Source organism: Diospyros lotus, chromosome 12, assembly GCF_014633365.1.
Source record: "Diospyros lotus cultivar Yz01 chromosome 12, ASM1463336v1, whole genome shotgun sequence".
NCBI lineage: Eukaryota > Viridiplantae > Streptophyta > Magnoliopsida > Ericales > Ebenaceae > Diospyros > Diospyros lotus.
In genome coordinates, this window is record NC_068349.1 from 34,035,084 (window position 1) to 34,058,802 (window position 23,719).

A 23,719-nucleotide genomic window follows, 5' to 3' on the forward strand; every position below is an offset into this window, starting at 1 on the left:
ACTTTTTGAAATATAATAACTAATTTGGGCTTGAGTTTAAAAGTATAATAACTCATTTAACAATTTTTAAAATAAAGTGTCCTACAGAATTATTATGTTGTCCAACACGAATAACATAACAATAAGCAATTTGAGAGAAGGGATGCGAGTCTCATGGGGGGTGGTGGGGTCCACACACCCTTGCTAGCTTACGTCGGATGGAGATAACATATCAATCATCTAGTGTCTTATTCGAATTTAAAAATATAATTTATTTGATAATTTTTAAAATATTATGTCATATTTGACAAAGTATCCTTTATTTTACAACTTAAACTTCAATCATTGCGATTCCTTTTACAGGAAAACTAAGCACCAAACCCATGGAGTCCTAATCACCATTTTGCAAGAAAACTAAGCACCAACTCATCGCCTAGGTCACAAATTTATTGGTAAAATAGCACACACCTCTCTTAGCTTACTAGACCGCATATAACTAAACCATCTATGGCTAAATAACAATTGTTTTTTTTAATTAAAATTCTAAAACTATCCCTTCAAAAATCTGTGCATTGCAATTATACAAAAATAAAAAGATAAAAAATTGTGGGCTACTGAAAGGTTCTTCTCTCGGGAAAAAAAGAAAATTTATTGTTGGAATCAATAACCCATCGTCGTATTCGCCACTAACAATAAAATTTTATCTTTCTTTGAGAAATCAAACACAATAAAATTAAACGCAACGAGTTGATTTTGAAAAGACATTGAAAATAAAAATTTGAGCATTCGATTCTGATTAAAGATAGAGAGACGATGACGATGACTCGAGAGTTGTCGATTGACCATTAAAGAAAAGGAACAAAAGAGATAATCTACCTTGAAAAAATAGATACTAGATGAGAAGGAATAAGTTGTTTAATATAAAGATAAGAAAAAATTAAATTAAATTTAATTATAAAAGAGATTTATATTATTTTAAAAAACAAATACGTGTTGTTTCATTAAATATAAAGGATGATGTGGAAAATATATATAGGGGAGTAATTAAATGTGAAATTTTGCACGTGCATATATATATATATATTACTTTAATTACCCTCCACAATTCTATATATATATGTATATATATTTAATTTATAATTATAATGGTTGCTTATATAAATTAGAATGGAGATGAATTGGCCACTTTCATTGTCCCCAAATATTTTCTAAGTTACCAAAACGTTATTGAATAGGGTTTTTCCTGAGGAGTTTGAATCCAAATCCTTCTCTGCTTCTTCAGATGATTCCCTTTATATCTCTGAGGACCAATTCAACGCTGTAATTACTTCCTTCTGCTCCCTTCACGATTTCCCCCGAACGTGACTTTTGGTGAAGCTACTGTGCTCGGAGCCTCCGTTGCAGCGGCGGCGCGTGTGTGTGACAGCGCGTGGCGATATAAAGCTGAGAGAGAGAGAAAGAGAGAGGCGACAGTGAGAGAGACGCTTTATAGAGAGAGAGAGAGAGAGAGAGAAGAGAGCGAATAGTTCGTCGACGCGCCGACCCGTTCGATTCCAATCTCCTGAAAAACCTACCCTTTTGACCACCTCGCAGGTCAGTAAATATTTATTTGTAAATTTATTTACGTATTTATATTACATTCTTTCTGCGAAACTCTCTCATTCTCTTTCTTTTCTCTCTTCTGTCTCTCTATCTCAATACATACAATTTTCTTTCAACTGTATAAAAACCCTAGTTTTCTCGCTCGACGTACACTCAAGGTGAAGCCGATAATTCGAGTTTAATCTACTGTTGCTTTTCGTGTTAATGTTGATCCGTGCGATTATCTGATCGCGCAATGTCGATTTGTTTTGTTGTTTGCTTGGTTTTCCGGCTAATTTTGTGGCAATGATCGATGGATCGGTGTCGGATGCAGGGAAGATAATTTGGATATATGTCCCTCAATCAATCAAGGGCTGAGAGGAGCGATTCATCACAGTACAGACCATCGGGCCGATCAGGGAGCTCCGCCCAGCCGAGGAACCTCTCAAGCGGTAGCCGGAAGGGCGGCGGCACCGCCCCTCCACCATCTTCGTCTTCTGTCAATTCGACTTTGACGTCGAATCGAAGGTAGACTGGTGTTACCGGTCGTTGTTGTTGTTGTTTTCTGAGTTTCGAATAAATATGTAGGTATATATATGTGTGTCTGGAAATTAGGGTTTGATTTGAAATTTGGGTTTTATGCTTCTGGGTAGTGTTAGCCTTAAGAAGTCTAACAATGCACAAGGAGGGCAATCTAGGGTGGGTGCTGTAAGTGGCAATTTAGATGCTCATAATGCTTCTGCTGCTCGGACTCTACAAAATGGTTCTCAACTGCAACCACCAGTACAAGGTATTTATTTTTCTGGAATTTTTCGGTTTCTTGAAATTTTATTTCCTTTTTGGCAATAAATGGAAACGGAATGAGACAGTTGTATATCATAGATTTTTCAAAGTTACTCAATATTTCAATGAATTTTGTTGCTTCAACTTGTTTATTGTGATGCAAGAACATTACCAAGTGATATGCAGCATGTTTTAAGAAACTAGTTGTCCAATCTGCGTGATGTTGAAATGCTATGGGCTTTTATTTGTTTCATTGTTCTTGCTATAGCAGCTGATGCTCCAGAACCTGCCAAACCAACAACTGACACAGCTACTCAAAGAAGTACCCAACCTATTCCAAATGTTCCATCTTCTCAGACTGCAGCTAACACTTCTGATACCACTCCTGCAACCCCTGCAAAGGGTACACTTATCTAGTGCTTGATATCCATTAAGCTATTGATTTTTTTATTTAGGAATGTGCATTATTTTTTTTATTCTTTTTGCAACCTTTTTCTTGAAAGTTTCGTTTTCCTCATGGCTTTACTGTTGTAGTGATAACATGCTGATAAAGTTTTTCTGATGGCTTACCTGCAGGAGATGCATCTAGGCCGTTTGCTCTTCAATTTGGGTCCATAAGTCCTGGTCTCGTGCAGGTAAATTATATTCACTAATTTATTTGATTTGGGCTGAGTTTTGCATATTTATAATTTTGTTTGAATTGCATTGTTAATAGCAAATTTATTCATATTCTTGTCCAATACTAGAAGTCTCCTTCGTATTTTTTTTTAGATACCTGCTAGAACTAACTCAGCACCACCAAATTTGGATGAGCAGAAACGTGACCAGGTTTGTATGCTCTTTCTCCCTGTGCTCTGGCTTTAACAGCAGACAAAATGGTCTGTCAAATCTAAGCTGTTCTTTTTTTTCGGCTTCTATTCTGAGGCCAATAAACTATCTTGCATAAAACCGTTCTTATGTGCTTGATGCAATTTGAATTTGATATGGATTTAACATGAGTGCCTGTGAATGTGTATGGGTTATCCATGGGTGTCTTTCTGGCTCTTCATGGTTGAACCTATGCTTTCCCTCTAATACTGTGGTGAATGAATCACACCAGTAGCATGAGTAAATAACTGTTGGTTTCTTGTGATTTTGTGTAGCGTGGAATCTTAATGTTATTTTTGTTTGCCATTTCCATTTGTTATGTGATTCATTACCTTCCAGGCACGTCATAGTTCTTCAAGAGCAGTGTCAACATTCCCAGTTCCAGCTGCTCCTAAACATCAAATGCCAAGGAGGGATGGAGGTGCTGGGGAGCAATCTGGGTCTGGTGAGGCCCATCAAATTTCCAAGCCCAGAAGAGATGTTCAAGTTTCAGCTGCACCCCCTGTAACCCAAACTCAGAAGGGTCCATTTCTTTCTATGCCTGGTGTTTCCATGCCAATGCCGTTTCACCAGCCACAGATCCCTGTTCAATTTGGTGGCCCCAATCCGCAGATTCAGTCTCAGGGTGTGACAGCTGCTTCAATGCCAGTGCCAATGCCAGTACCATTGCCCATGAGAAATCCTCCTCCACTGCAGCAGCAAGTATTTGTTCCAGCTCTGCCGCCCCATCCGATGCAGCCTCAGGGCATGATGCATCAAAATCAGGGCTTGAATTTCACACCTCAAATGGGTCCTCAGCTGCCTTCTCAGTTGGGCAATTTGGGAATTAGCATGAGCTCCCAATTTACACAACAGCAGACGGGAAAACTAGGTCCCTCTCGTAAACCTGTCAAAATTACTCACCCAGATACGCATGAAGAGTTGAGGCTTGATAGGCGAGCTGATACATTTGTGGATAGTGGATCATCGGGCCCAAGAACACATCCTAATGTGCCACAGTCTCAGTCTAGTACATCTGTTCCACCTCATCATCCTGTCAGTTATTACCCTAATTCCCTCTATTTTACTAGGCCAAGTTCTGTTCCCCTAACTAGTAGTCAGATTCATCCCAGTCCTCAGGTGCCAAGATTTAGCTATGCTGTTAGCCAGGGCCCTCAATCTGTATCATTCATGAACCCATCTGGTCACATCTCCTATTCCAATAAAAGTAGTGCTCCAGTGCATAACAGTGCTGAACAGTCAAGTTTAGAGCGTTCTCTTGATGTTCACAGTGCAATATCTTCTGTAACCTCTGCGTCTGTGCAGGTGACAATCAAACCAGCTGCTGGGTCACATGTTGACAAGATTGCTGAATCATCACATGGAATTAGCTCACACTCTGTTGAAAAGGGTGAATCACCTAAGTTCCTCCAGAAGCATGGGGAGACTATTTCAGTTCATCTCCAAAAGGATTTGGATAATTCTGTAGAAAGTGCACATCAGCCAGACCCTGATTCCAAACAGACCTCATCTGTGTTGCCTGTGTCAAATAAACAAACTAGTGCAGCAACTCCGTCTGCTGAGGTGCACACTGTGACTGATTCATTGGCATCTTCCCCTCCTGTTTCTCTTGAGAACTCCACATCAGTGACCCAAAGTTCTGAAGGCAGAAGAAGAGAAACATTTGGTAGGTCTGACTCCGTTAATTATCAAGAGAAGAAGCAGATCAAGGAAGAACATTCTCAACCTCAGGAGCAGGTAACTGTCCCCTTTGTTGGTCAGGTTAACTGCCTTCACCCTTCCCTTATGTGTAACATTATTCATGAACTGGATTTTTTCCATGTCTTACACAGGTTTCTGGAGGAGTTACCTCTATTTCTAGGTTGCCTTCTCAGTCCGTGGAATCATCTGCTGCTTATAACAGTGTAACTACCATGCCCATAGATGCTATGACAACCACTGCATTGTCAAGCACCAGTGGGGACATTGTGGAATCTACCGGGGAATCATTGACTGGCCACAGTGCTGCCACTCCTGATGCTGATAGTGATAGGAAAGGCTCCATATGTGAGTTCAAAACAGTTGGCACTGTAGTAACTGTTGACACCAATTCTGATCACCATCCTAGGAAAAATGACCCTTCTCAGCAGGACGAGTGTCTAAAATCTGAAATCATGGGAACAAATGAACAAGAACTTATGTTGACTGAAGGGTGCAAGCATGAGAAGAATAGTTCTGAGATATATTCAGTATCTGTTTCTTTAAAATCCTTGGAAACGGTTAATCATATGGAAGGAGAATCTATTGTGAACATAGCATCTAACTCCAATGAGGTTGGACCCCCGGAAATTGCACAGAAGACTTTGGAAGAGCCCGTGGATTGTTGCAGAAAAGATGATTTGATGGCTGATAAGTTGGATATATCAACTCCCTTGGTGCCAGATGCTACAAATCTCAAATTTTCCTCCTCAAGCACCAATTTATCAACTAGTCCAGATATAAAGCCTTCTGCATCAGATCAGTCTCTCTATGGAAGTGATAACTTTGGCAGTAGAGAAGGTGTTTCAATGCCGCCCTTGAAACATGAAGGGAAAGGTAGTGAGGACATACATACTGATTTTGTTTCTCTTCCATCAGCAGGTTCAAAGGATAAACCTGTGCCAGAACTCAGTAGTTCAAAGAGTAATGGGAGCCGAGGGAAGAAGAAATGGAAGGAGACTCTACAAAAAGCAGATGCTGCCGGAACAACTTCTGATCTCTATATGGCATATAAGGCTTCAGAGGGAAAGAAAGAAATTGTTGCCTCTTCAGAAGTCATGGCCAGTGCATCTAGCATTAACTCTAAGCAGGTGCAATCTGATCCACAGGTTGATGTTGCATTGAGTGAAAAATGTGGTCTGGGTAAAGCTGAGCCAGATGATTGGGAAGATGCTGCTGACATGTCAACTTCAAAATTGGAAACTGTAGATGATGAAAAGCAGGTTCATGTAGAATTGGAGCATTATGAAGTAGATCAAAATGGAGCAACAGCAAAGAAATATTCTAGAGATTTCCTACTGAAATTCTCTTCTCAGTGTACTGATCTTCCAGAGGGTTTTGAAATTGCATCTGATATAGCAGAGGCCTTGGTGGGTTCTAATGTAAATGCTTCTCGTGAATCATTCCCTAGTCCTGGAAGAATTATTGATCGGCAATCTGGTGGATCTCGACCAGACCGTCGTGGGATTGGCATGGGTGAGGATGACAAATGGAGTAAATCATCTGGCCCTATTGTATCAGGACGGGATCCACGAATTGAAGGTTTTGGGGGTAATTTCCGACCTGGCCAAGGTGGCAACTATGGTGTCTTAAGGAACCCACGTGCACAAGCACCTGCTCCGTATGCTGGGGGGATACTATCTGGGCCAATGCATTCCCTGAGTACTCAGGGAGGTATGCAACGGAATAGCCTTGATTCAGATCGATGGCAACGAGCTAGTGGTTTTCAGAAAGGTTTGATTCCTTCCCCTCAAACTCCATTACAGGTAATGCACAGAGCTGAGAAGAAGTATGAAGTGGGTAAAGTATCAGATGAAGAAGAGGCCAAGCAGAGGCAGTTGAAAGGCATTCTTAATAAACTCACGCCACAAAACTTTGAAAAGCTTTTTGAGCAAGTTAAAGCAGTTAACATTGACAATGTTGTTACCCTCACTGGGGTGATTTCACAGATATTTGATAAAGCTCTGATGGAGCCTACCTTCTGTGAAATGTATGCAAACTTCTGTTATCAGCTTGCTGGTGTGTTACCTGATTTTAGTGAGAACAATGAAAAGGTCACTTTTAAGAGGTTGCTTCTGAACAAGTGCCAAGAGGAATTTGAAAGAGGTGAACGAGAGCAAGAAGAGGCTGATAGAGCTGATCAGGAAGGTGAGGTTAAGCAGTCAGAGGAGGAAAGAGAGGAGAAAAGAATCCGGGCAAGGAGACGAATGTTGGGAAATATTAGGCTCATTGGGGAACTGTACAAGAAGAAGATGTTAACTGAGAGAATAATGCATGAATGCATAAAAAAGTTGTTGGGTCAGTATCAAAATCCTGATGAGGAAGACATTGAAGCTTTGTGCAAATTAATGAGTACCATTGGAGAGATTATAGACCATCCCAAAGCCAAGGAACACATGGATTTTTATTTTGATATGATGGCAAAATTGTCAAACAACATGAGGCTGTCTTCTAGGGTAAGGTTCATGTTGAAGGATTCAATTGATTTAAGAAAGAACAGTTGGCAGCAGAGAAGGAAAGTCGAAGGGCCAAAAAAGATAGAGGAAGTGCACAGGGATGCTGCCCAAGAACGGCACATGCAAGCTGGTAGGTTGGCACGGGGCCCAGGCATCAACTCATCAGGTAGAAACCGTCAACCAGTGGATTTTGCTCCTAGAGGGTCAAGTACGATATCTTCTTCAAATGCGCAGGTTGGTAGTTTCCGTGGATTAGCCACACAACTTCGTGGCTTTGGAACTCAGGATTTCCGGACAGAGGATAGACATTCTTTTGAGAATAGGACTCTCTCTGTGCCATTGCCTCAAAGACCCATCAATGAAGATTCTATCACACTTGGTCCCCAAGGTGGTCTTGCAAGGGGAATGTCCATTAGAGGACAACCATCAACACCGAACATTCCTTTAACTGATGTACCAAGTCCTGCAGATGCCAGAAGAACAACGACAGGTCTGAATGGTTATAGTTCTGGATCAGAACGGACAGCTTATGGAAGAGAGGATCCTGTTCCAAGATTCATCCCTGATCGGTTTGTTGGTTCTTCTTCTGAGCAGTCTAGTGTGCAAGATCGACATTTTAACCATGGGAACAGGGATCCAAGGAATGGAGATCGCCTAGTTGATAAGCCTCTACCTATTCCACCAACTGTACATGGTCAAGGACCAAATGTAACACAAAATGCTTCTCCAGATAAGGTGTGGTCAGAGGATCGCTTGCGAGACATGTCAATAGAAGCAATTAAAGAATTCTACAGGTAAAGATCTGCTCTCATGCCTGATTTTGTTATTTCCTTTTTCTCTGCTATTTGCTTGATTTAACTACTAATCCAGCATTCTTTTGATAAGCAAATGATAACAATGGAAGGTTATAAGGGGATACTTTCTTTTTGATAAAAGTATGACATGTCATCTAGAACATCCAAAAGGCACTTGCAGGAGGTGTTGGCCTGCCCTTGCACCAAAATTTACTCAGCATTAGAAGTTAAAAGAACATAACAAACCCCTCACCCCATGTGTGTGTACATGGGCGCTTGCACCTGAATAGAGGACATTCCTAGTGCATGAGGCTCTCCACTTTGTGAGAATCGGGGGTGGATTGTTTTTGTATAGAGCAAAAACAATAAAAAGAAGAGGGAAAATAGACAAGGTGGCTAACAGAGCTAATGGCACTTAATGGATGCATTGACTGTTTCTTGCACTGCAAGAAAAAGGATGTTAAGATTAGGAGCTCTTTAGATACTCAATCAATACTTTATTTTCCAATTCTCTCAACAATCCTCACCCGGAAATCAACCAATGCAGAAATATTTAAACTGTAAATTCAAGAACAGAATTTAACAAAAGAAAAGAATGAAAAGATACAACCAAACCAACACAAGAGGCACGCAATGTATCCTGGTTCAGGCTGCAAATACAGCCCTACATCCAGCCACAGGTCTGAGAGCAATCCACTAGAAATCCAGTGAAAACAGTTACAAAATCTCTATCCTCTATCACACGAGTACACTGCACACTCACAAAGATTACAAAGAGCTCTCCCTTACACAAAAAGCCTTTCCTCTCTTTACAGCAATATCACTCACATTCAGAGACAAAAGAATGATAGTTTGTTCTATCCGACTGCCTCACCAAAGCCTTCTATCTATAGAGGATAGAAGGCGGTAATTATTAATTTTAGCCTACACAAAGACTAAACTAACCCTTATAATTAAATACCTAAGTTAACCTCTCCCTAACTTAGAATTTCCAGCCGCTTTCATTCACCTAAGGGATCTGCTTTTCTCTTAATCTTCTAGACAGATTTCTCGATGCAAAACATCAACGAAGGAAAAAAGAAACTTTTAAAAAATTGTACCCTCTTTATTGGATGAATACATGCTGGTTCCCTCCCCCCCCAACACACACACACACACAATACTGCTCATAATACAAAAGGGGAAACTAGCCTATTAGCCCACATGCCTATGAGCAAGATTTTCTCAAAACATCTTGGGAGAGTGGGAACTCTACATTTAATGCTATGTTTGCTAGCACCTACATCCACAAAAAGTGTGTTCATTTGAGATTCCTGGATGGTGGGTGATTATGCTATCCATGCCAGTACTGATGGAGAAAAATTCCTAGGCATCAATGCTAGTAGGCATCTGCTTGGTCTACCATGCATACTAAAAGAAAATAGGGTGTAGCAATAAGAGTGGTGGTGTTTTGACTTCCAATTACACATTAGGATTGAGTGTTGAGTTCTATGGCATTTTAAAATTCTGGTGGTAGCGAACCAAGTGATTTTGGGATACGCACAGATTGGTACGGTTTGTAAAGTGGTATTTAGAAATATTGTACTAGAAAAGTTTAGTACCTTGGAATTTTTGATAGTGGCACATACTCGAACAAAAAGTTCCCGAACTTTTCCACATTGTGTACATAAGGATTTCCTTGGAAGGGAAAAATTTTATGTGATGAATTGAAACATAGGAACGGTAAGAATTTTGGCAGCAAAATGAAGAAACAGTTGTTCTTATGCTCTAAGAAATATGTTTTCAGAGGATTATATTTGTTCTTCCCTTGCCATTGGCTTTATCATGATTAGTGTGGTTTTCACTATATGAACTCTCCCTCTTTTCATCTTTGTTGGAGATTTAATAGATGTGGATACTCATTAACAAACATCTCTTGCATTTCATTTCCCATATCTGCAGCTAGAATATCCACATTAGGTTCATGAGATGTTAGATGTTGTAATATGACATTGATAGAGAAAGAAAGGAAAAAGTTGGAACATTTCCTTACCTGCTTTGGATCCCACATCTCATACAAGTGGTTTGCCATTTGGATAATCATTAGATATCATGTTTTGCTTTAAAGGTCCGTAAGTGCTAGAGTTGGTAAATATGATCATTGGAACTACCCTAGATATAATTATCTCTCAAGGTTGCACTTTTCTAATAATAATAGACATGTTATTTCATCTATCTTTCTGAGTAACTGTATGTAGTCTTTGAAATCAAGGCTGTGTGTATATATAGAGATGCTAGTGTAGTAGTAACATGAAAAGCCTTAATGAGTTTTAGCCTGCATGAGAAGATTAGCATAAGGAGTTGACTCTTAGTCAATTTCAAGATGCTATCCTTCTTTCAAACCTGCCCACCATAACCATTCTATCATAGGCTCCTCTGGGTTTGAAGCATCCAGTTAAACAGCCTGCTTCAGTGGCCAACTTTCAGCAAATCCCAACAAACATGACCGTAGGCTTTATGAAAGTTGTGCTTTCAAAATGGTCAGTGTAAACACCCCCCCCCCCCAACAAAACCAAACCAACCAAAAGAAAAAAGAAAATAAAATTGGTGATATATGTCTTGGTATGCCCAAAATAGTTCTGAAGAACCTAGAAGATGAACCATTACAGAATACATTTTTCATTATTCCAGAATCATTTTAGGGATGGCAATGGGTCCCAATTACCCATTTAAAATTAAAATAAGTTTAAAATTGAGATATAGTCATAAGACTTACTTGAAATTTGTTTAAAAAAAAGTACAGAAATGGGTAAACTGGTGATCCATTGCCATCCCTAACTGATTCATTCCACAATGCTACATAACTTTCTTGTCCCAATGAACTTGGCAGATTACAACTCATAATTTCAAGAGAAGTGTGGGTCACGGCCCTAGGGTTTGCTTTGGGTTTGAATAGGAATTTGGAAGAAGTTGAGGGGGAATTACAGAAAGAATTGGGAGAGAATTTCAAACAAAACATAGAAAGAGAGAGAGATCAGAGAAGTTGAAGGAGGCAGAGCAGTAAGATCGGAGAGGGAGAGAATGTAGAGAGAGAATCATAAGTGTCCATTTGATATATTTCACAATGATCCTTTCTTTACAGCTCCAGTAGTTTTATATAGCTACTTCTCCTAGGCAGATATTTCTGTTACAAAGTAAAGAGAAAGTGTTACAACTAAAATAACAGAATAACTACTGGTAAAGTACTATTATATCCTTGGGGTCATGACAATTCCCCCTCTCCTAGAGAGACTTCTTGTCTCTAAGAACTTACAATAACTAGCCACTATTCTTCTTCCAATCCCTGCCTTCTGTATCAGATTTCCTCTCCTTCTCTTCTTCCTTTCTTCCCTTCTCCTTCTAAGCCTTTTCCTCTATTCTCTTGCGTTTCGTTGTTGTTGCTTTTCCTGCAAAAATAAAATGTAGACTTCGTGGATCACCATGTCAGGGCTCCCTTCCACAATGTCAAAACTCCTGAACTAGATGGCAACAACCTTCTCTTCCTTCATCTTCCAAATCTGGTCTACACCAGGTGATATGACAGCAATACTCTCATATTGCCCAAGATTAAAAATGCTCAAAACTGTAGTGAGATTTTCTTCAGCTGGAATTATCTTAACCTGTGACTCCTCAGCTTTTTCCAAAACCAAAGGCAAAGAAGCAGTACTCTTAGAATCTTCTTTCTCAGAAACATTCCTGCCCTCAGCCTCCAGCTTTTTCCTTTGGTCCGAGTTCTCGTCGACTGCCTGTCCATGCTTATCAGCTTCCTTAGAGCTACTGTATGATTGTTCTGGTCCGGATTGTTCCATCAAAACTCCTTTAGCTACATGTGGGCCATCACAAACTTGCGGGCTGCTCTTAAGATAACTTTTAAGTCGCAACCCATACTTTCTGTAAATGGCTTCCAGCACCAACTTTTGCATCCTAGCCTTCTCAACTACTTGTTGTACTGTGGCAAGACACATCATTTTCACCATAGGCCTTAGTGTATCGTTAAGACCATTAATGAATCTTGATACAAAATAAGACTCTGTCAAAGTTGGATGGGAATTGAGCACAAGTGCTTTAAATTTCTCAAACCAAACCAGGTACTCCATAGTCGAGCCCTCTTGTTTCAGCTTGTTGATCTCTTCTTTGTAACTCTCATCTCCAGTCTGATTTAAGAAAGCAAAATATTCCTTAAAAAAACATTCAGCCAGAATATTAACCTGAAATTTATGCGAAAATAGAATCAAAAAGTCGTCCAACTTTCTACTGACATCCTTGATTACTTTCCTTGTTGCATCACATTCTTCCTTGAATTTTTTCCCAAATGGCTGTGCTCTTTCAAGAAGTCCTTTGGCCATCTCGACAGATTCAATCCTTGAAATTCACCACTGTAACAGCCTCTTGATTAGCTTCTAAGGGCCTCTTTGGAAACTCATTATGATACTAGAATTCAACAAACCTAAATTCACTAAAAGCTTATTCAATATACCCAAGCTGCCACAATTGTTACTTCTAGTTTAGCAAACGTAACCCGTTTCAGAAATTGCCACTAACAGTTGCCTAGATCTAAATCGGCCTTTAAATTCTAATCGGAATTACGGCTAGGCTATCGAATTAATTCAACCTCTTGAATCACCAGTTGCAATCGAAATTACTGCTAGGCTATCAAACTGATTCAGGCTCCTGGAATCCATTCTCCAGCTATTTACTTCAGAACTACCATCTCAATTCAACTGTAAGTATCACCTCTAGATAATCACCTGAATTTCAGCGCCTCTGATCTGAGTCCTCTTCCTGGACCACACTCTTTGTTGTTCAGCTATTGCTCAATATCCGCTTCTGACCGCGCCTTCCTTCTCGCCTCTATCACATGCAGTGACCTAGGTCTCTTGGATAGTTAATCGCCTCACAGCAATCACCTAGGAGAATCGATCGCCTGGGTCAATTAGCCAGGAATTCCTCCTGTTTCACCTTCGCAATTCAAACCTCGAGGTGCTTGGCCCGCTTCGCCTTCAATTCCGAATCTATAATTGATCAAAGGAACTCGCCTCTAGATTGGCTGCTCTGGATCTGCTTCGGCTTCATCAACTCTGGATCGCCTGACTTCTCAACCCACCACAACTTAATCAGCTTCGTTCAGCCCATTGATAATTGCCTTAACAGTGCCTTCGATCCGAAATCATTTTCTAGAATTTGCCTTCCTGAATCGTGGCAACCGAGGAATGTCGGTCCGGATCAACAGCTGGAATTTGCCTTCAAAAATCCAAACCAAACTGCTGCGAGTTTGGCAGAATCACCGCGCTCTAATACCATTTGTCACGACCCTAGGGTTTGAATAGGAATTTGGAAGAAATTGAGGGGGAATTACAAAAAGAATCGGGGGAGAATTTCAGACAAAACTGAGAGAGAGAGAGATTAGAGAAGTTGGGGAGGAAGAGCAGTAAGATCCGAGAGGGAGAGAATGTAGAGAGAGAATCAGAAGTGTCTATTTGATATATTTCACAATGATCCTTTTTTTACAGCTCCAGTAGCTTTATATAGCTACTTCTCCTAGTTAAGTATTTTTGTTACAAAGTAAAGAGAAAATATAACAGCTAAAATAACAAAATAACTACTGCTAAAGTACTATTATATCTTTGGGGTCATGATAGTGTGTTCTTTTGATTATGTGAATGCCCAGAGCGGGCGGCATGGTCACACTATGATTGTTTTGTACTGGAAAATCTAATTTGCCTGTTACTTGTTTGTGACAATATCATAATAATCCTTTGTGTTGTAACAATGTCCTTAATGGTGGTTCTTCTTCGTCATCTATATTTTAAAGACAGGTGGCTGGGTTGATGCTAGGTCTTCTTGGATGGAATTATAGCCTTAGAAAGTTCATTTGCTTACCATCTGTAATCATGGTGTGTGCTTCCTCATACGCAGATGAAGAGAACAGTTTTTGTCCTGTAGCTTGGGGATTCATTTCATCATGTGCTTCTGTGTCATAGCTTAGGAAGCTAAACATAAGCCTAAATAGTAAGGAAAAAGGGCGAGGTTTTACTATTATGTTTTTAGAACTAATATTCTAGCCAAAAAAAAGATTTTAAAACTAATAGAAAAATAATAGTATAAAACATCTTGGAGTCAAAATATTGTTACAATAATCTTATAGACATTTAATAAAAGGAATAAATAAAATTTTAAATTCCACGATAAGTGTGGCATTCTATATATCAACCATGAGGCCATTATCTGTTATATGGTCAATGGTTGCCATTTATGTGTATCATGCTGCTGGCGTCCTCTTATTTGAAGTCCTTAGATGGAAATATCATTTTCAAAAATAAAAATATGCAATTTAGAAAGTTTTATCTGCCAATAAGGAATTTAGACTTGGCTCAATACTGTATTCTTTCTTTCCTACTCAGAGCTTTTGGCTACCATATGTTTGTTGCATGTTCATGTATATGTATTCTTTTTTCCAGCTTTTCTTTGCCTCTTTTCGTTCTCTGCAGTGTGGGATTAAGGGGCATACAGTTTCGAAAATTAGATGTTGGTACTGTGAAGTCCTGTGGAATCTTTCCATTCATACTTATTTTCACATGTCAATTATTTTGGGATGATGTATAGTGGAAAGAGTAACATATTTGTGTGAGGTCATTGATCATGTAAACATAGTGGCTAAGCCATCCTTGTATATGTGAATTTACTGAATCGCTAATCCAAGTTAATTATAACAGGCAGTGTTACTTTACAATCTCACTTTATTAAAGTCGATTCAAATTAACTAAATGTGCTTCTGATTATATGGGTAAGGTCTCAAAATAAGGTCATAGTGTTGTAAGGGTCATCATCAATCATTAAATGCCAGAAGGAACTTAATTCATATTAGACGTGTACTGTTTTTTTGCTGAATTCTGATAACCTTTATTTTCAGTGCCAAAGATGAGAAGGAAGTTGCACTTTGTGTGAAAGATTTAAACGCTCCCAGCTTTTATTCAGCAATGGTATCTATCTGGGTCATTGATTCTTTCGAGAGGAAAGACAAGGACAGGGATCTTTTAGCCAAGTTACTGGTCAACCTCTCAGAATCTCGGGATGGCATGTTAAACCAAGATCATCTCATGAAGGGGTAAATGAAGTGTTCAGTCTTGCAGTTAGCATATTATGTATTATTAATTTGCATGTCCTGATAAATGTTTGAATCACTTGGCGAATCACATCTCATTACATATTTTTCAGGTTTGAATTTGTTCTCAATACTCTAGAAGATGCAGTAAACGATGCCCCAAGAGCAGGAGAATTCCTTGGTCGTATCCTCGCCAAAGTCATATTAGAAAATGTGATTCCATTTCCAGAGATTGGGCAACTGATCTATGAAGGTGGGGAGGAGCAAGGGCGACTTGTTGAGATAGGGCTGGCGGCTGAAGTTGTTGGAACCATCCTGGAGACGATCAAATCAGATAAAGGAGAATCAGCAGTGAGTGAGATACGCACAAGCTCCAGTTTGAAGCTAGAGAAATTCCGGCCTCCTGATGCTAAGAAATCATGGAGGTTGGACAAGTTTATTTAGAGGACAGTAAAGTGATGCTCAATAGAATGCCTGGTTAGTGGGAGAAACCCTTGCCTAGCTAGTACTAGGGCATGCATGCTGCTGCTGCTTCCATCTTAATTTCTTTGAATTTCATCATCATGGGCTGGGGGGTGGTATATGTGTGTTACTGCATCATTGCATTGGCATGGGTTTGGCCTTCATGTCTAAATATTTTTTCTATTCAACTGCAAGCGAGAGGCTAATTTGAGCATCCGTATCTTAATTTCAGCTTTCATAACTCATTCATGGCATTGCTTGCTTGAATTAAATGCTATGGCTAGAGTGGTGGTGGTGGTGGTTGGGGGGCGGGGGGCGCTTTTGAACCAATCCACCAGTAGGTAGTGGCAAGTAGGGTTGTTTCTACTTCTTTTTTTTTTTTTTGGTTTTGTTTAATACAGTTGCACATACATATCTCCCTAACACAGCTTGCATTATTAAATTTTGTTATTTGCATAGGAATTTCCTCTTTTCTGTCAACCATTAATGTTTGGTTTCAGTGATTAGGGCACTAAAATCGGATGTTACAGTCTCTTTCATTGCCTGCTTCATTGATATGACTATTGCCAAATAATTTTTCATGGCTGTACTTGAAATAATACAACAGATTGCCCAACATGGCGGCCGAGAGAGTCAAGCTCGGTTAGGGATTAAATGTCTTGGAGTTCTAAGGACTTTGGTCTCACGTATGAATTGAACTAAAGGCTGGGACGACTAGGATGAGTACACAATTAAACAAACAACTTTATAGTAAGATCAGAAATCCTCAAAATTATTCTTCATCAAATCTAAACTCAAAACGAACAAAACAAAATGGAAGAACTGGGAGGAGAGGAGATCAAAGCAAGTGGGCGACGACGACGGTTGGCGGTTGTCTCGCAGGTTGTAAAGCATAGAAGAGCTGATAGAAAAGGGCGACAACAACCAATGGAGATGTCGCAATGGTGTTGCCTTGGTTGCGATGGACGACGGACAGAGAGGTGTTGGCTGCAGCAGACCAGCGATGGGGTGAGGGTTTAGAATTAGAATAGTGTAACCTGTGTGAGTGAAACCCAATTTTTAATGGATTGCAGGTGAGGTGAGGTGAGGATGATTTTTTAATTCTTAATTGATTCCATCTTTGGTCTAAAATTGAGACCGGATTGAAACCCAATTTCCCAAATGTTTTGGATCGAAGGCCAAATCATGTTCCCCTTTGCACCATTGATTCCTTTGGCACTTCTTTTTCTTTCTTCTTCCTTCCATGTGTATTTCACAAGAAAATAAAGTTTTAAAAACAAAAATAAGACACAAATTCACAATATTAATTATTTTTATGAAAAAAATTAAAATCTTATAAATTGATGGATAGTCTCCCACTCGAGGAAGTGGAAATAAGTATAAGAGATGAGAAAAATAAAGAAGGAAGGACGGAAGGAACAGAGAAAATGAATGAAAGGAAAAAGAGACTTGTCATCAAGGTGACTAAGGAAAGGATGGGAAGGTAAGAATAGCTAGGAAGACCTTTTTCAAAGGGACCCCAAAGTGAGTTTGTCTCACCCATAAACTCTTGCTTCGTGGCATTTTTCGTGTTACATGAGAAATTGATTTTAGAAATATATTTTATTTGGTTTTTCATTGCACTCGTCATCATGTATGATTATACTATTTTACTCTACATTGTTTAGACTTGAGATGAAGTGGTTAGAGTTGTTTAGATTTGAGATGAAGTGGTTAGAGATCTTCCAAGAGAAGTTTAGGCAATTGGTTGATAAAGTTTTTGGAAGGAAGCTAACATTGTCACAAGTGGCATCGCGAAGCAGAAACTTACATTTTCTTTTATATACATATTTTATTTTTTATTTTAAGGGTTCATCACTTAGAATGTTATCTTCAAACTTAGGTTTATCTTTGGAATATGCAAACATTCTAAGTGAGCCGAGCAATTCACAGAGGAAGGAAGTCCTTGAAGCATAAGCTTTGGAGGCTTCACTATATTTTTGTGATATGTCATGTTTTATAAATATTATACGTGTTTTTATGTGATGCACTAGAAACATGTATAGTCTTTATTTTAGTGATAGCAAGTGTATTAAACATGCCAAACTTGTTATACAAACTCAATTCTCTTTTAAAATATGTTATTTTATTTTGGCTAAATATAGACGATTTTAACGTTCATATCTTGAGTTGTAGTGATTTAGAAATTTATTCGAATAGTTTTAAAAATTTTGGGTCAAGATACCTAGAAAGTCTTTCTTTTTCCTTAAAAATTGGTATTTCAGAATGATTCAAAAATTTGGATTTCTTAATATGAGTTATGAATTAAACTAGTTTTGATCCGTGAAAATGAAAGCATACACAAAGACCCTACCTTCATAAACTAAATTGAACGCAAGAGCTTAGATAGAAAGACTGTGCCACTAGAGGTAAATATTGAGGAGAATAATCTCTACTAAATTTAAAATAATAATAATAATAAAGATAAAAAGTTAAGCAAAAGAAAATTTTGAAAATAAGATGTAAATCGTAAGAGTTAGCAAAGACTTTTTGAGAAAAATATTTTCAAAACAAAAAATTTCAAATTATGATATGAAAACCCGTTCTAAAAGGAATAATGTTTCACCCTCAATCTATGGCATTCCTTTAACTCGACTAAATAGAAGACCATATGGTTGGAAAAGTGTAATAGGAGAAAGGTAAGATGAAAGAAAAAAAAAAAAAAAAAGAGGGAGAGAGATACACGAGATAATATAACACTAAGGCTAAAAAGGTCATTTTATGTACTATGTTAACATCAAGGAAGTTCAATGCTATTTTTAAATTGTTGTTACATGTTAGATAAACCTACACGATAAGATAAATCTCAAAAATAATGTATAAAATTTACCCTTATATTAGTTATAAAACATCGGTCAATCATTAATCCAAGTTAAACATGATTGGAGGATGCGAGTTCTTGTCATTGCCATATTGTCTAGATCATATCCTATTCATTTTTCCTTCATATTTTACATAAAATATTTTACTTTGTAAATTGTTTTTCATTACTTTTTATATTAAAATTTTATACAAAAAAAAAACTTTTTTGTTGATAGGATATACAAATAAAACAAATATTATATAAAGGCACTTTTATGTAGAAACATTTATATAACCAAATTTCCACAAAAATATTTCTTACAAAATAAAAGTATCCTATGTTTGATGTATTTAAATGTCAAAAAATTATTACTTCAAGTTAAACAACAAACGGCTAAACTCCCCCCCCCCCCCCCCCCCCAAATCTTCCATGATATATATATATATATGCATATAATTATATTTATATTAAAAATAAAATTACTTTCGATCCATATTACACTTGTATTTTGCAATTCGACCTATAAAAAATTGACAAAAAGCTTTCATCACTAGAGATAAGATGGAAAGAGCGAAACAAAACAATGGTGGCAAGGGTGGTTCTAGTAGTGGCATATCTAACTCAAAAAAGAGAGAGTAAAAACAAAAAGGTAGAAGAGTAATAGACAACACAAATCGACAGAGATCAATGTTGACAGATTTAATGGTATTGGATGGTGGTGGAGTCTGTAGTGGCAGATGAGTTCTTTTATAAGGCCAGACAAGTTGACAGACAGGCTTACAGAATAGGGGGCTAAAAGACAAAAATATCATCACCCACATTGCATTGAAAAAAGTGCAATGCAATATGAACGATGTCATTTTAATCTTTTAGCCCCTATTTTGTAAGTTTATCTGTCAACTTGTCTGACTCTTAAAATTTTTTTATGACAAATTTGAGGTGGGTCGTGGTGCCTGAGATGGTGATGATGAGATTGTGACAATAACATCTCAACATTTTTATTGGTTTTGTTAAGATATTCGTTTAAGGTATATTAATGCACTATATTTTTAACATCTAAGTACTTTTATTAGTTAATTTTAAATATATTATATTTTAAATTATTTTTCTAACTAACACAAATGTTTGGAAACTAAAAATAAAATATATTAAATACCCTAAATCTATTTGTTAACGAAACTCTTAACGTGAACAAATGGGCCGTGGGCTGAATAAACGGGGCCTATTTGAGTCGGCCCAATTGTCTCCTACGGCTACCCTAAAGCGACTATAAAAATTTAACCTTCATGTCATTTCTCTAGGGTTTTTCTTGCTCCTTCTTCTTCTTCCTCTTTCCTGCCCTCTGTCGGCTGCGCCTTGGCACAATGGTACGATCTCTCTCTGTACGAACATTTTTGTTGATTATTCTACTATTCACAGTTTCATGCAGGTGTGTCTTTGATTGATTTGGTGTTTTTCTGCACGTATCTACTGGAAATCGTGTTTTGTTGCGTCATTGAGATGCGGAACTTCAATGTTTGTTATTTGTATATCAATTTCCCAATTCAGTTTTGTTCTTATTGAATGGGATTGGATTTGATGTAGTCTGTGAATGGATCTGAGTATTTCGAATCCGACATTTTCCGTTTTAAGGGTGAGTCTTCTGGATAAGGCCCATAGCTCTGTTACACAGTTTCTAGCTGTTGTGAGACATGTATAGGAGCATATGCACGTGTACCTGCGTGGCTGCATGGGGGAAAAATGAGGTTATGATATGTATCGTATTTGATGTTTTAAGGAGGAGCCTAAAAGGTAATAAGATGCCGCCTGAAGAGTGAATAGAACTAAAATCCTACGAGATTTACTGGCAACAACCCAACAAGCGCTTGATTGGAATGCCAAATGTTGATTGTGACTAGTGGTGCCTTTTTAATGCTACTACCATTGCGACAATTTTTGCAACTTTGCCTGCTACAAACTTTCTATTTTAAATTCCAGAAGTGCATGTCTTCTTCGCTTAAAGCATGCAGATTGAGATGGCAGTAACTAGGAAGTGTACTATGCTCCACATTGTTGTATGAAGTGATACTGGCATGCATATCATGACTAAAATATTGTTTGCCACTTTATGATAACGGTGGGAAGATGAAGTGTTTAGTGTTGAAGGAGAAGCTTATTAGTAAAGTGTCAATATACTTTTGACAGTAGCACCGGAGCAGGTGCACTCTGGTTGTTGGGAGCTTGGAGAGAGCTGTTTTTGGACAGCAAGGTGTTCAATTGCGCCCCTGTATTTTGTACTGAGGATATGCCCTAGTTTACTAGTGTATGCCATTCAGTTCCCTGGCTCCTTTTTCTTGTTTTATGAATAAAGAAGCTGAAATGAAAAATTGAAGGCACTATTGATAACTCTTTGAGGGGCTGGACTTCTTCCTTCTAGAAAACTATAAAATAAAGCAGCCACTGTGCTGATTTTCTTAAAGATTTGGGAAAAGAAAATGTTGACACAAGAATGTAATTGGCCACCACTAGCAATTTTAGGTGCTTTTCACAAGGTTCTTCACTTGTTTGTTGATACTATTATTTTTCCCTTAACTTAGGTATAATTGTTGTGGTTTCTTCATAATAGTCACACATAATATATATATTTTCTGTAGGAAGCATATTCATTTCTTCTGCTACTTGTATTTGGTTTTCTCATGTTTCATATTGTTCCTCTTGTGTTTTTCACCATGTGCAGACTAAAAGAACCAAGAAGGCTGGAATTGTTGGAAAGTATGGTATGTGATCGGCGTGGAGGTTTTTATCAGTTTTGCTTGGTTTTTGGTTTTTTATTTATTTTTAGAACTTCTGCCTTATACTTGAAAAGAAGACTACAATTAATTGAGGTCAAGAAATGGCAGTGCAATAGCTTCCTAGGCATGCATTGGATTATATGTAACTTCCCATCCAACAAGACATGTAGTTCTATTTTGTTGAGCCCAATCTATTTTGGCTTTGATGTTCTACTTGATTCACAACGAAATTGTTATGTTGCCCACGTTGGGCAACATAACGTTTGCTCAACGCGGGCAAAATCAGAGGGATGGCATGGTCCCGGGTGCCCCCCCCCCCCCCCCCCCCCCCCAGCGTATGCATTTCTGTGATTCACACACAAAGTTATACAATTACCAGATCTATTGCACATTGACAAACTATTGAGTTTAAAGCATGAGTTGCAGCCACAAGACCAAGAGTCTTTGGGAAGCTAGAGGTTCAATGCATTACACAAATTTACAGTTTGCCTTTCCGTAATGTTTATTTATCAAAGGGCTGACTGTCAGCAATTGGACATGTATGTGTTATGCGTGTTAAAATATTTGACACGCACAAAATAGAGCAGGAATTGTTATTTTTTGAGCCATGCCGTATTCATCAATATTGTATTGCTAGTTGCTTCCCAAGGAAAAAGAAAGGACAAGAATAAATGAAAGGAAACCAGCTAAATATTTGACACGCACAAAATAGAGCAGGAATTGTTATTTTTTGAGCCATGCCGTATTCATCAATATTGTATTGCTAGTTGCTTCCCAAGGAAAAAGAAATGACAAGAATAAATGAAAGGAAACCAGCTAAATAAACAAACTACTTCGGGCATGATTTGCTTTTTGTTCATGAAAAATCTTTGAAGCTGAAGGCATCTGTTATGACATAAAGAAACAACTTTTTTCATTTGCTGCTTTATTTCTTACGTAGAAGTCATGGGAGCAAGCTACCGACACCTGTTGCCAGAAGTTTCTACATATTTAATAGTATATGGCAGTTAGGATCATAGTGTGTGACTGATGAAATGACAACATTTCAGGTACACGTTATGGGGCTAGTCTGCGGAAGCAGATTAAGAAGATGGAAGTTAGCCAGCACAGCAAATACTTCTGTGAGTTCTGTGGCAAGGTGATTCTCCCCATCCCTTTCAGTATTTTGTAACCATGGTGTCTTAGGGCCAACTGTTGCCTGAAATCTTGTTGGATGAATTTTATTGTGGTTATACTGTGTTGTCTGTTAAAATGTATGCGATAACAAAGGTTTGTTATTGCAGTATGCTGTGAAAAGGAAGGCTGTGGGAATTTGGGGATGCAAGGATTGTGGCAAAGTCAAAGCAGGCGGTGCTTACACATTGAAGTAAGATTACTCTTAAGTCACTAATTATGCTATCTCTTACTAGGTAGATATGTTGGTTGTAGTGTTTGTGGATACATTCATGTGCTTATTATTCATATACATATACGCGTTCACAGCAAGAGTAGCTCTAAAAGCTATAACGGTTATTTGTCTGTTTGGTGGCAACAGCACAGCGAGTGCCGTAACCGTTAGGAGCACTATCAGAAGGCTGAGGGAGCAGACAGAGAGCTAAAACAACCACCAAGTTCAGTTCTGATGGCGGCTTCACTTAACAACCCTATCTAGAGTTCTTTAAAATCAGGGGATTTTGATTTTATTTTCTAGTTCTTTTTTTTTTAAGTTATTTGGTTAAGGATTTTGTTTTTGTTTATCGGTAATGTTGTGAACTATACTAAATTTGTTCATTTAGGTGATATTATCAAACTCCGCTGTTTTTAAAACCCTACCTAGTCCAGTAATTATCCAACTATAGATGCTGTTCACTTTGGTTTTTACTCTACTTGTAATGCATGTTTTAACAAAGAATTCAAGTTTTCTTTTTCTTTTTTTTTATTTAAGTTCAAATAACTACTATCTAATAATAATGATAATTCGATCCGGTGAAATGTGTTTGCTTTCAGATGTCATATTAAAGATTTCATTGCATCAGCATCAGCCCGCCTATTTGAAAAAACCTAGTATGATTGAAAAATATCAATATCCTATCAGTAATGTGGCAAGAGATACGTTCGATTGCAGATCAAAGTCAAAGAGCAAGTCAATGGTGGGAAAGTCTGCAAGCCATTTTTTTTTTTTTAATTTGACTATAGTTTAGGCCCATAGACAAAGGGGTGTTGCCATTCACTGTACTGACATGACAAATTATCACAATTCAATAACAAGTTGTTATATATTTAGACCTTCTTCAAATACATAATAGGTGATCGTTTTTTTGTTTCAAAAGGTGAAATCGTTCATCTCG

At 38.1% G+C, this 23,719-nt stretch overlaps 2 protein-coding genes across 7 annotated transcripts; both read left to right on the forward strand.

Moving 5' to 3' along the window:
* Positions 1–1,175: 1,175 nt before the first annotated feature.
* On the forward strand, positions 1,176–16,010 carry LOC127814092 (eukaryotic translation initiation factor 4G-like). 6 transcript variants are annotated; one of them, XM_052355351.1, is made up of 10 exons: positions 1,176–1,572; positions 1,895–2,088; positions 2,214–2,350; positions 2,612–2,746; positions 2,920–2,978; positions 3,115–3,171; positions 3,550–4,947; positions 5,043–8,197; positions 15,126–15,320; positions 15,431–16,010. In XM_052355351.1, the coding sequence occupies exons 2-10, from the start codon at positions 1,913–1,915 to the stop codon at positions 15,759–15,761; spliced, it is 5,643 nt and encodes a 1,880-aa protein (XP_052211311.1). In that variant the 5' UTR covers positions 1,176–1,572; positions 1,895–1,912; the 3' UTR covers positions 15,762–16,010. The 6 variants fall into 6 exon arrangements, with proteins under 6 accessions (XP_052211311.1, XP_052211310.1, XP_052211313.1 ...); XM_052355350.1 differs by lacking the exon at positions 1,176–1,572 and adding an exon at positions 1,584–1,739; XM_052355353.1 differs by lacking the exon at positions 1,176–1,572 and adding an exon at positions 1,584–1,739 and having other exon boundaries at positions 2,615–2,746.
* Positions 16,011–19,889: 3,879 nt separating this feature from the next.
* Positions 19,890–23,302, forward strand: LOC127813911 (60S ribosomal protein L37a). The gene is made up of 5 exons (XM_052355040.1): positions 19,890–19,988; positions 21,338–21,377; positions 22,442–22,530; positions 22,676–22,758; positions 22,927–23,302. The coding sequence occupies exons 1-5, from the start codon at positions 19,986–19,988 to the stop codon at positions 22,988–22,990; spliced, it is 279 nt and encodes a 92-aa protein (XP_052211000.1). The 5' UTR covers positions 19,890–19,985; the 3' UTR covers positions 22,991–23,302.
* Positions 23,303–23,719: the final 417 nt, after the last annotated feature.

Coding starts and splice junctions, on each gene's coding strand:
- LOC127814092 (XM_052355351.1), top strand. CDS start 1,913: ATGTCCCTCAATCAATCAAGGGCTGAGAGGAGCGATTCATCACAGTAC. Junction 3,172..3,549: donor ATGAGCAGAAACGTGACCAG/GTTTGTATGCTC, acceptor ATTACCTTCCAG/GCACGTCATAGTTCTTCAAG. Junction 15,321..15,430: donor CAAGATCATCTCATGAAGGG/GTAAATGAAGTG, acceptor CATATTTTTCAG/GTTTGAATTTGTTCTCAATA.
- LOC127813911 (XM_052355040.1), top strand. Junction 21,378..22,441: donor TGGAATTGTTGGAAAGTATG/GTATGTGATCGG, acceptor ACAACATTTCAG/GTACACGTTATGGGGCTAGT. Junction 22,531..22,675: donor TCTGTGAGTTCTGTGGCAAG/GTGATTCTCCCC, acceptor TTGTTATTGCAG/TATGCTGTGAAAAGGAAGGC.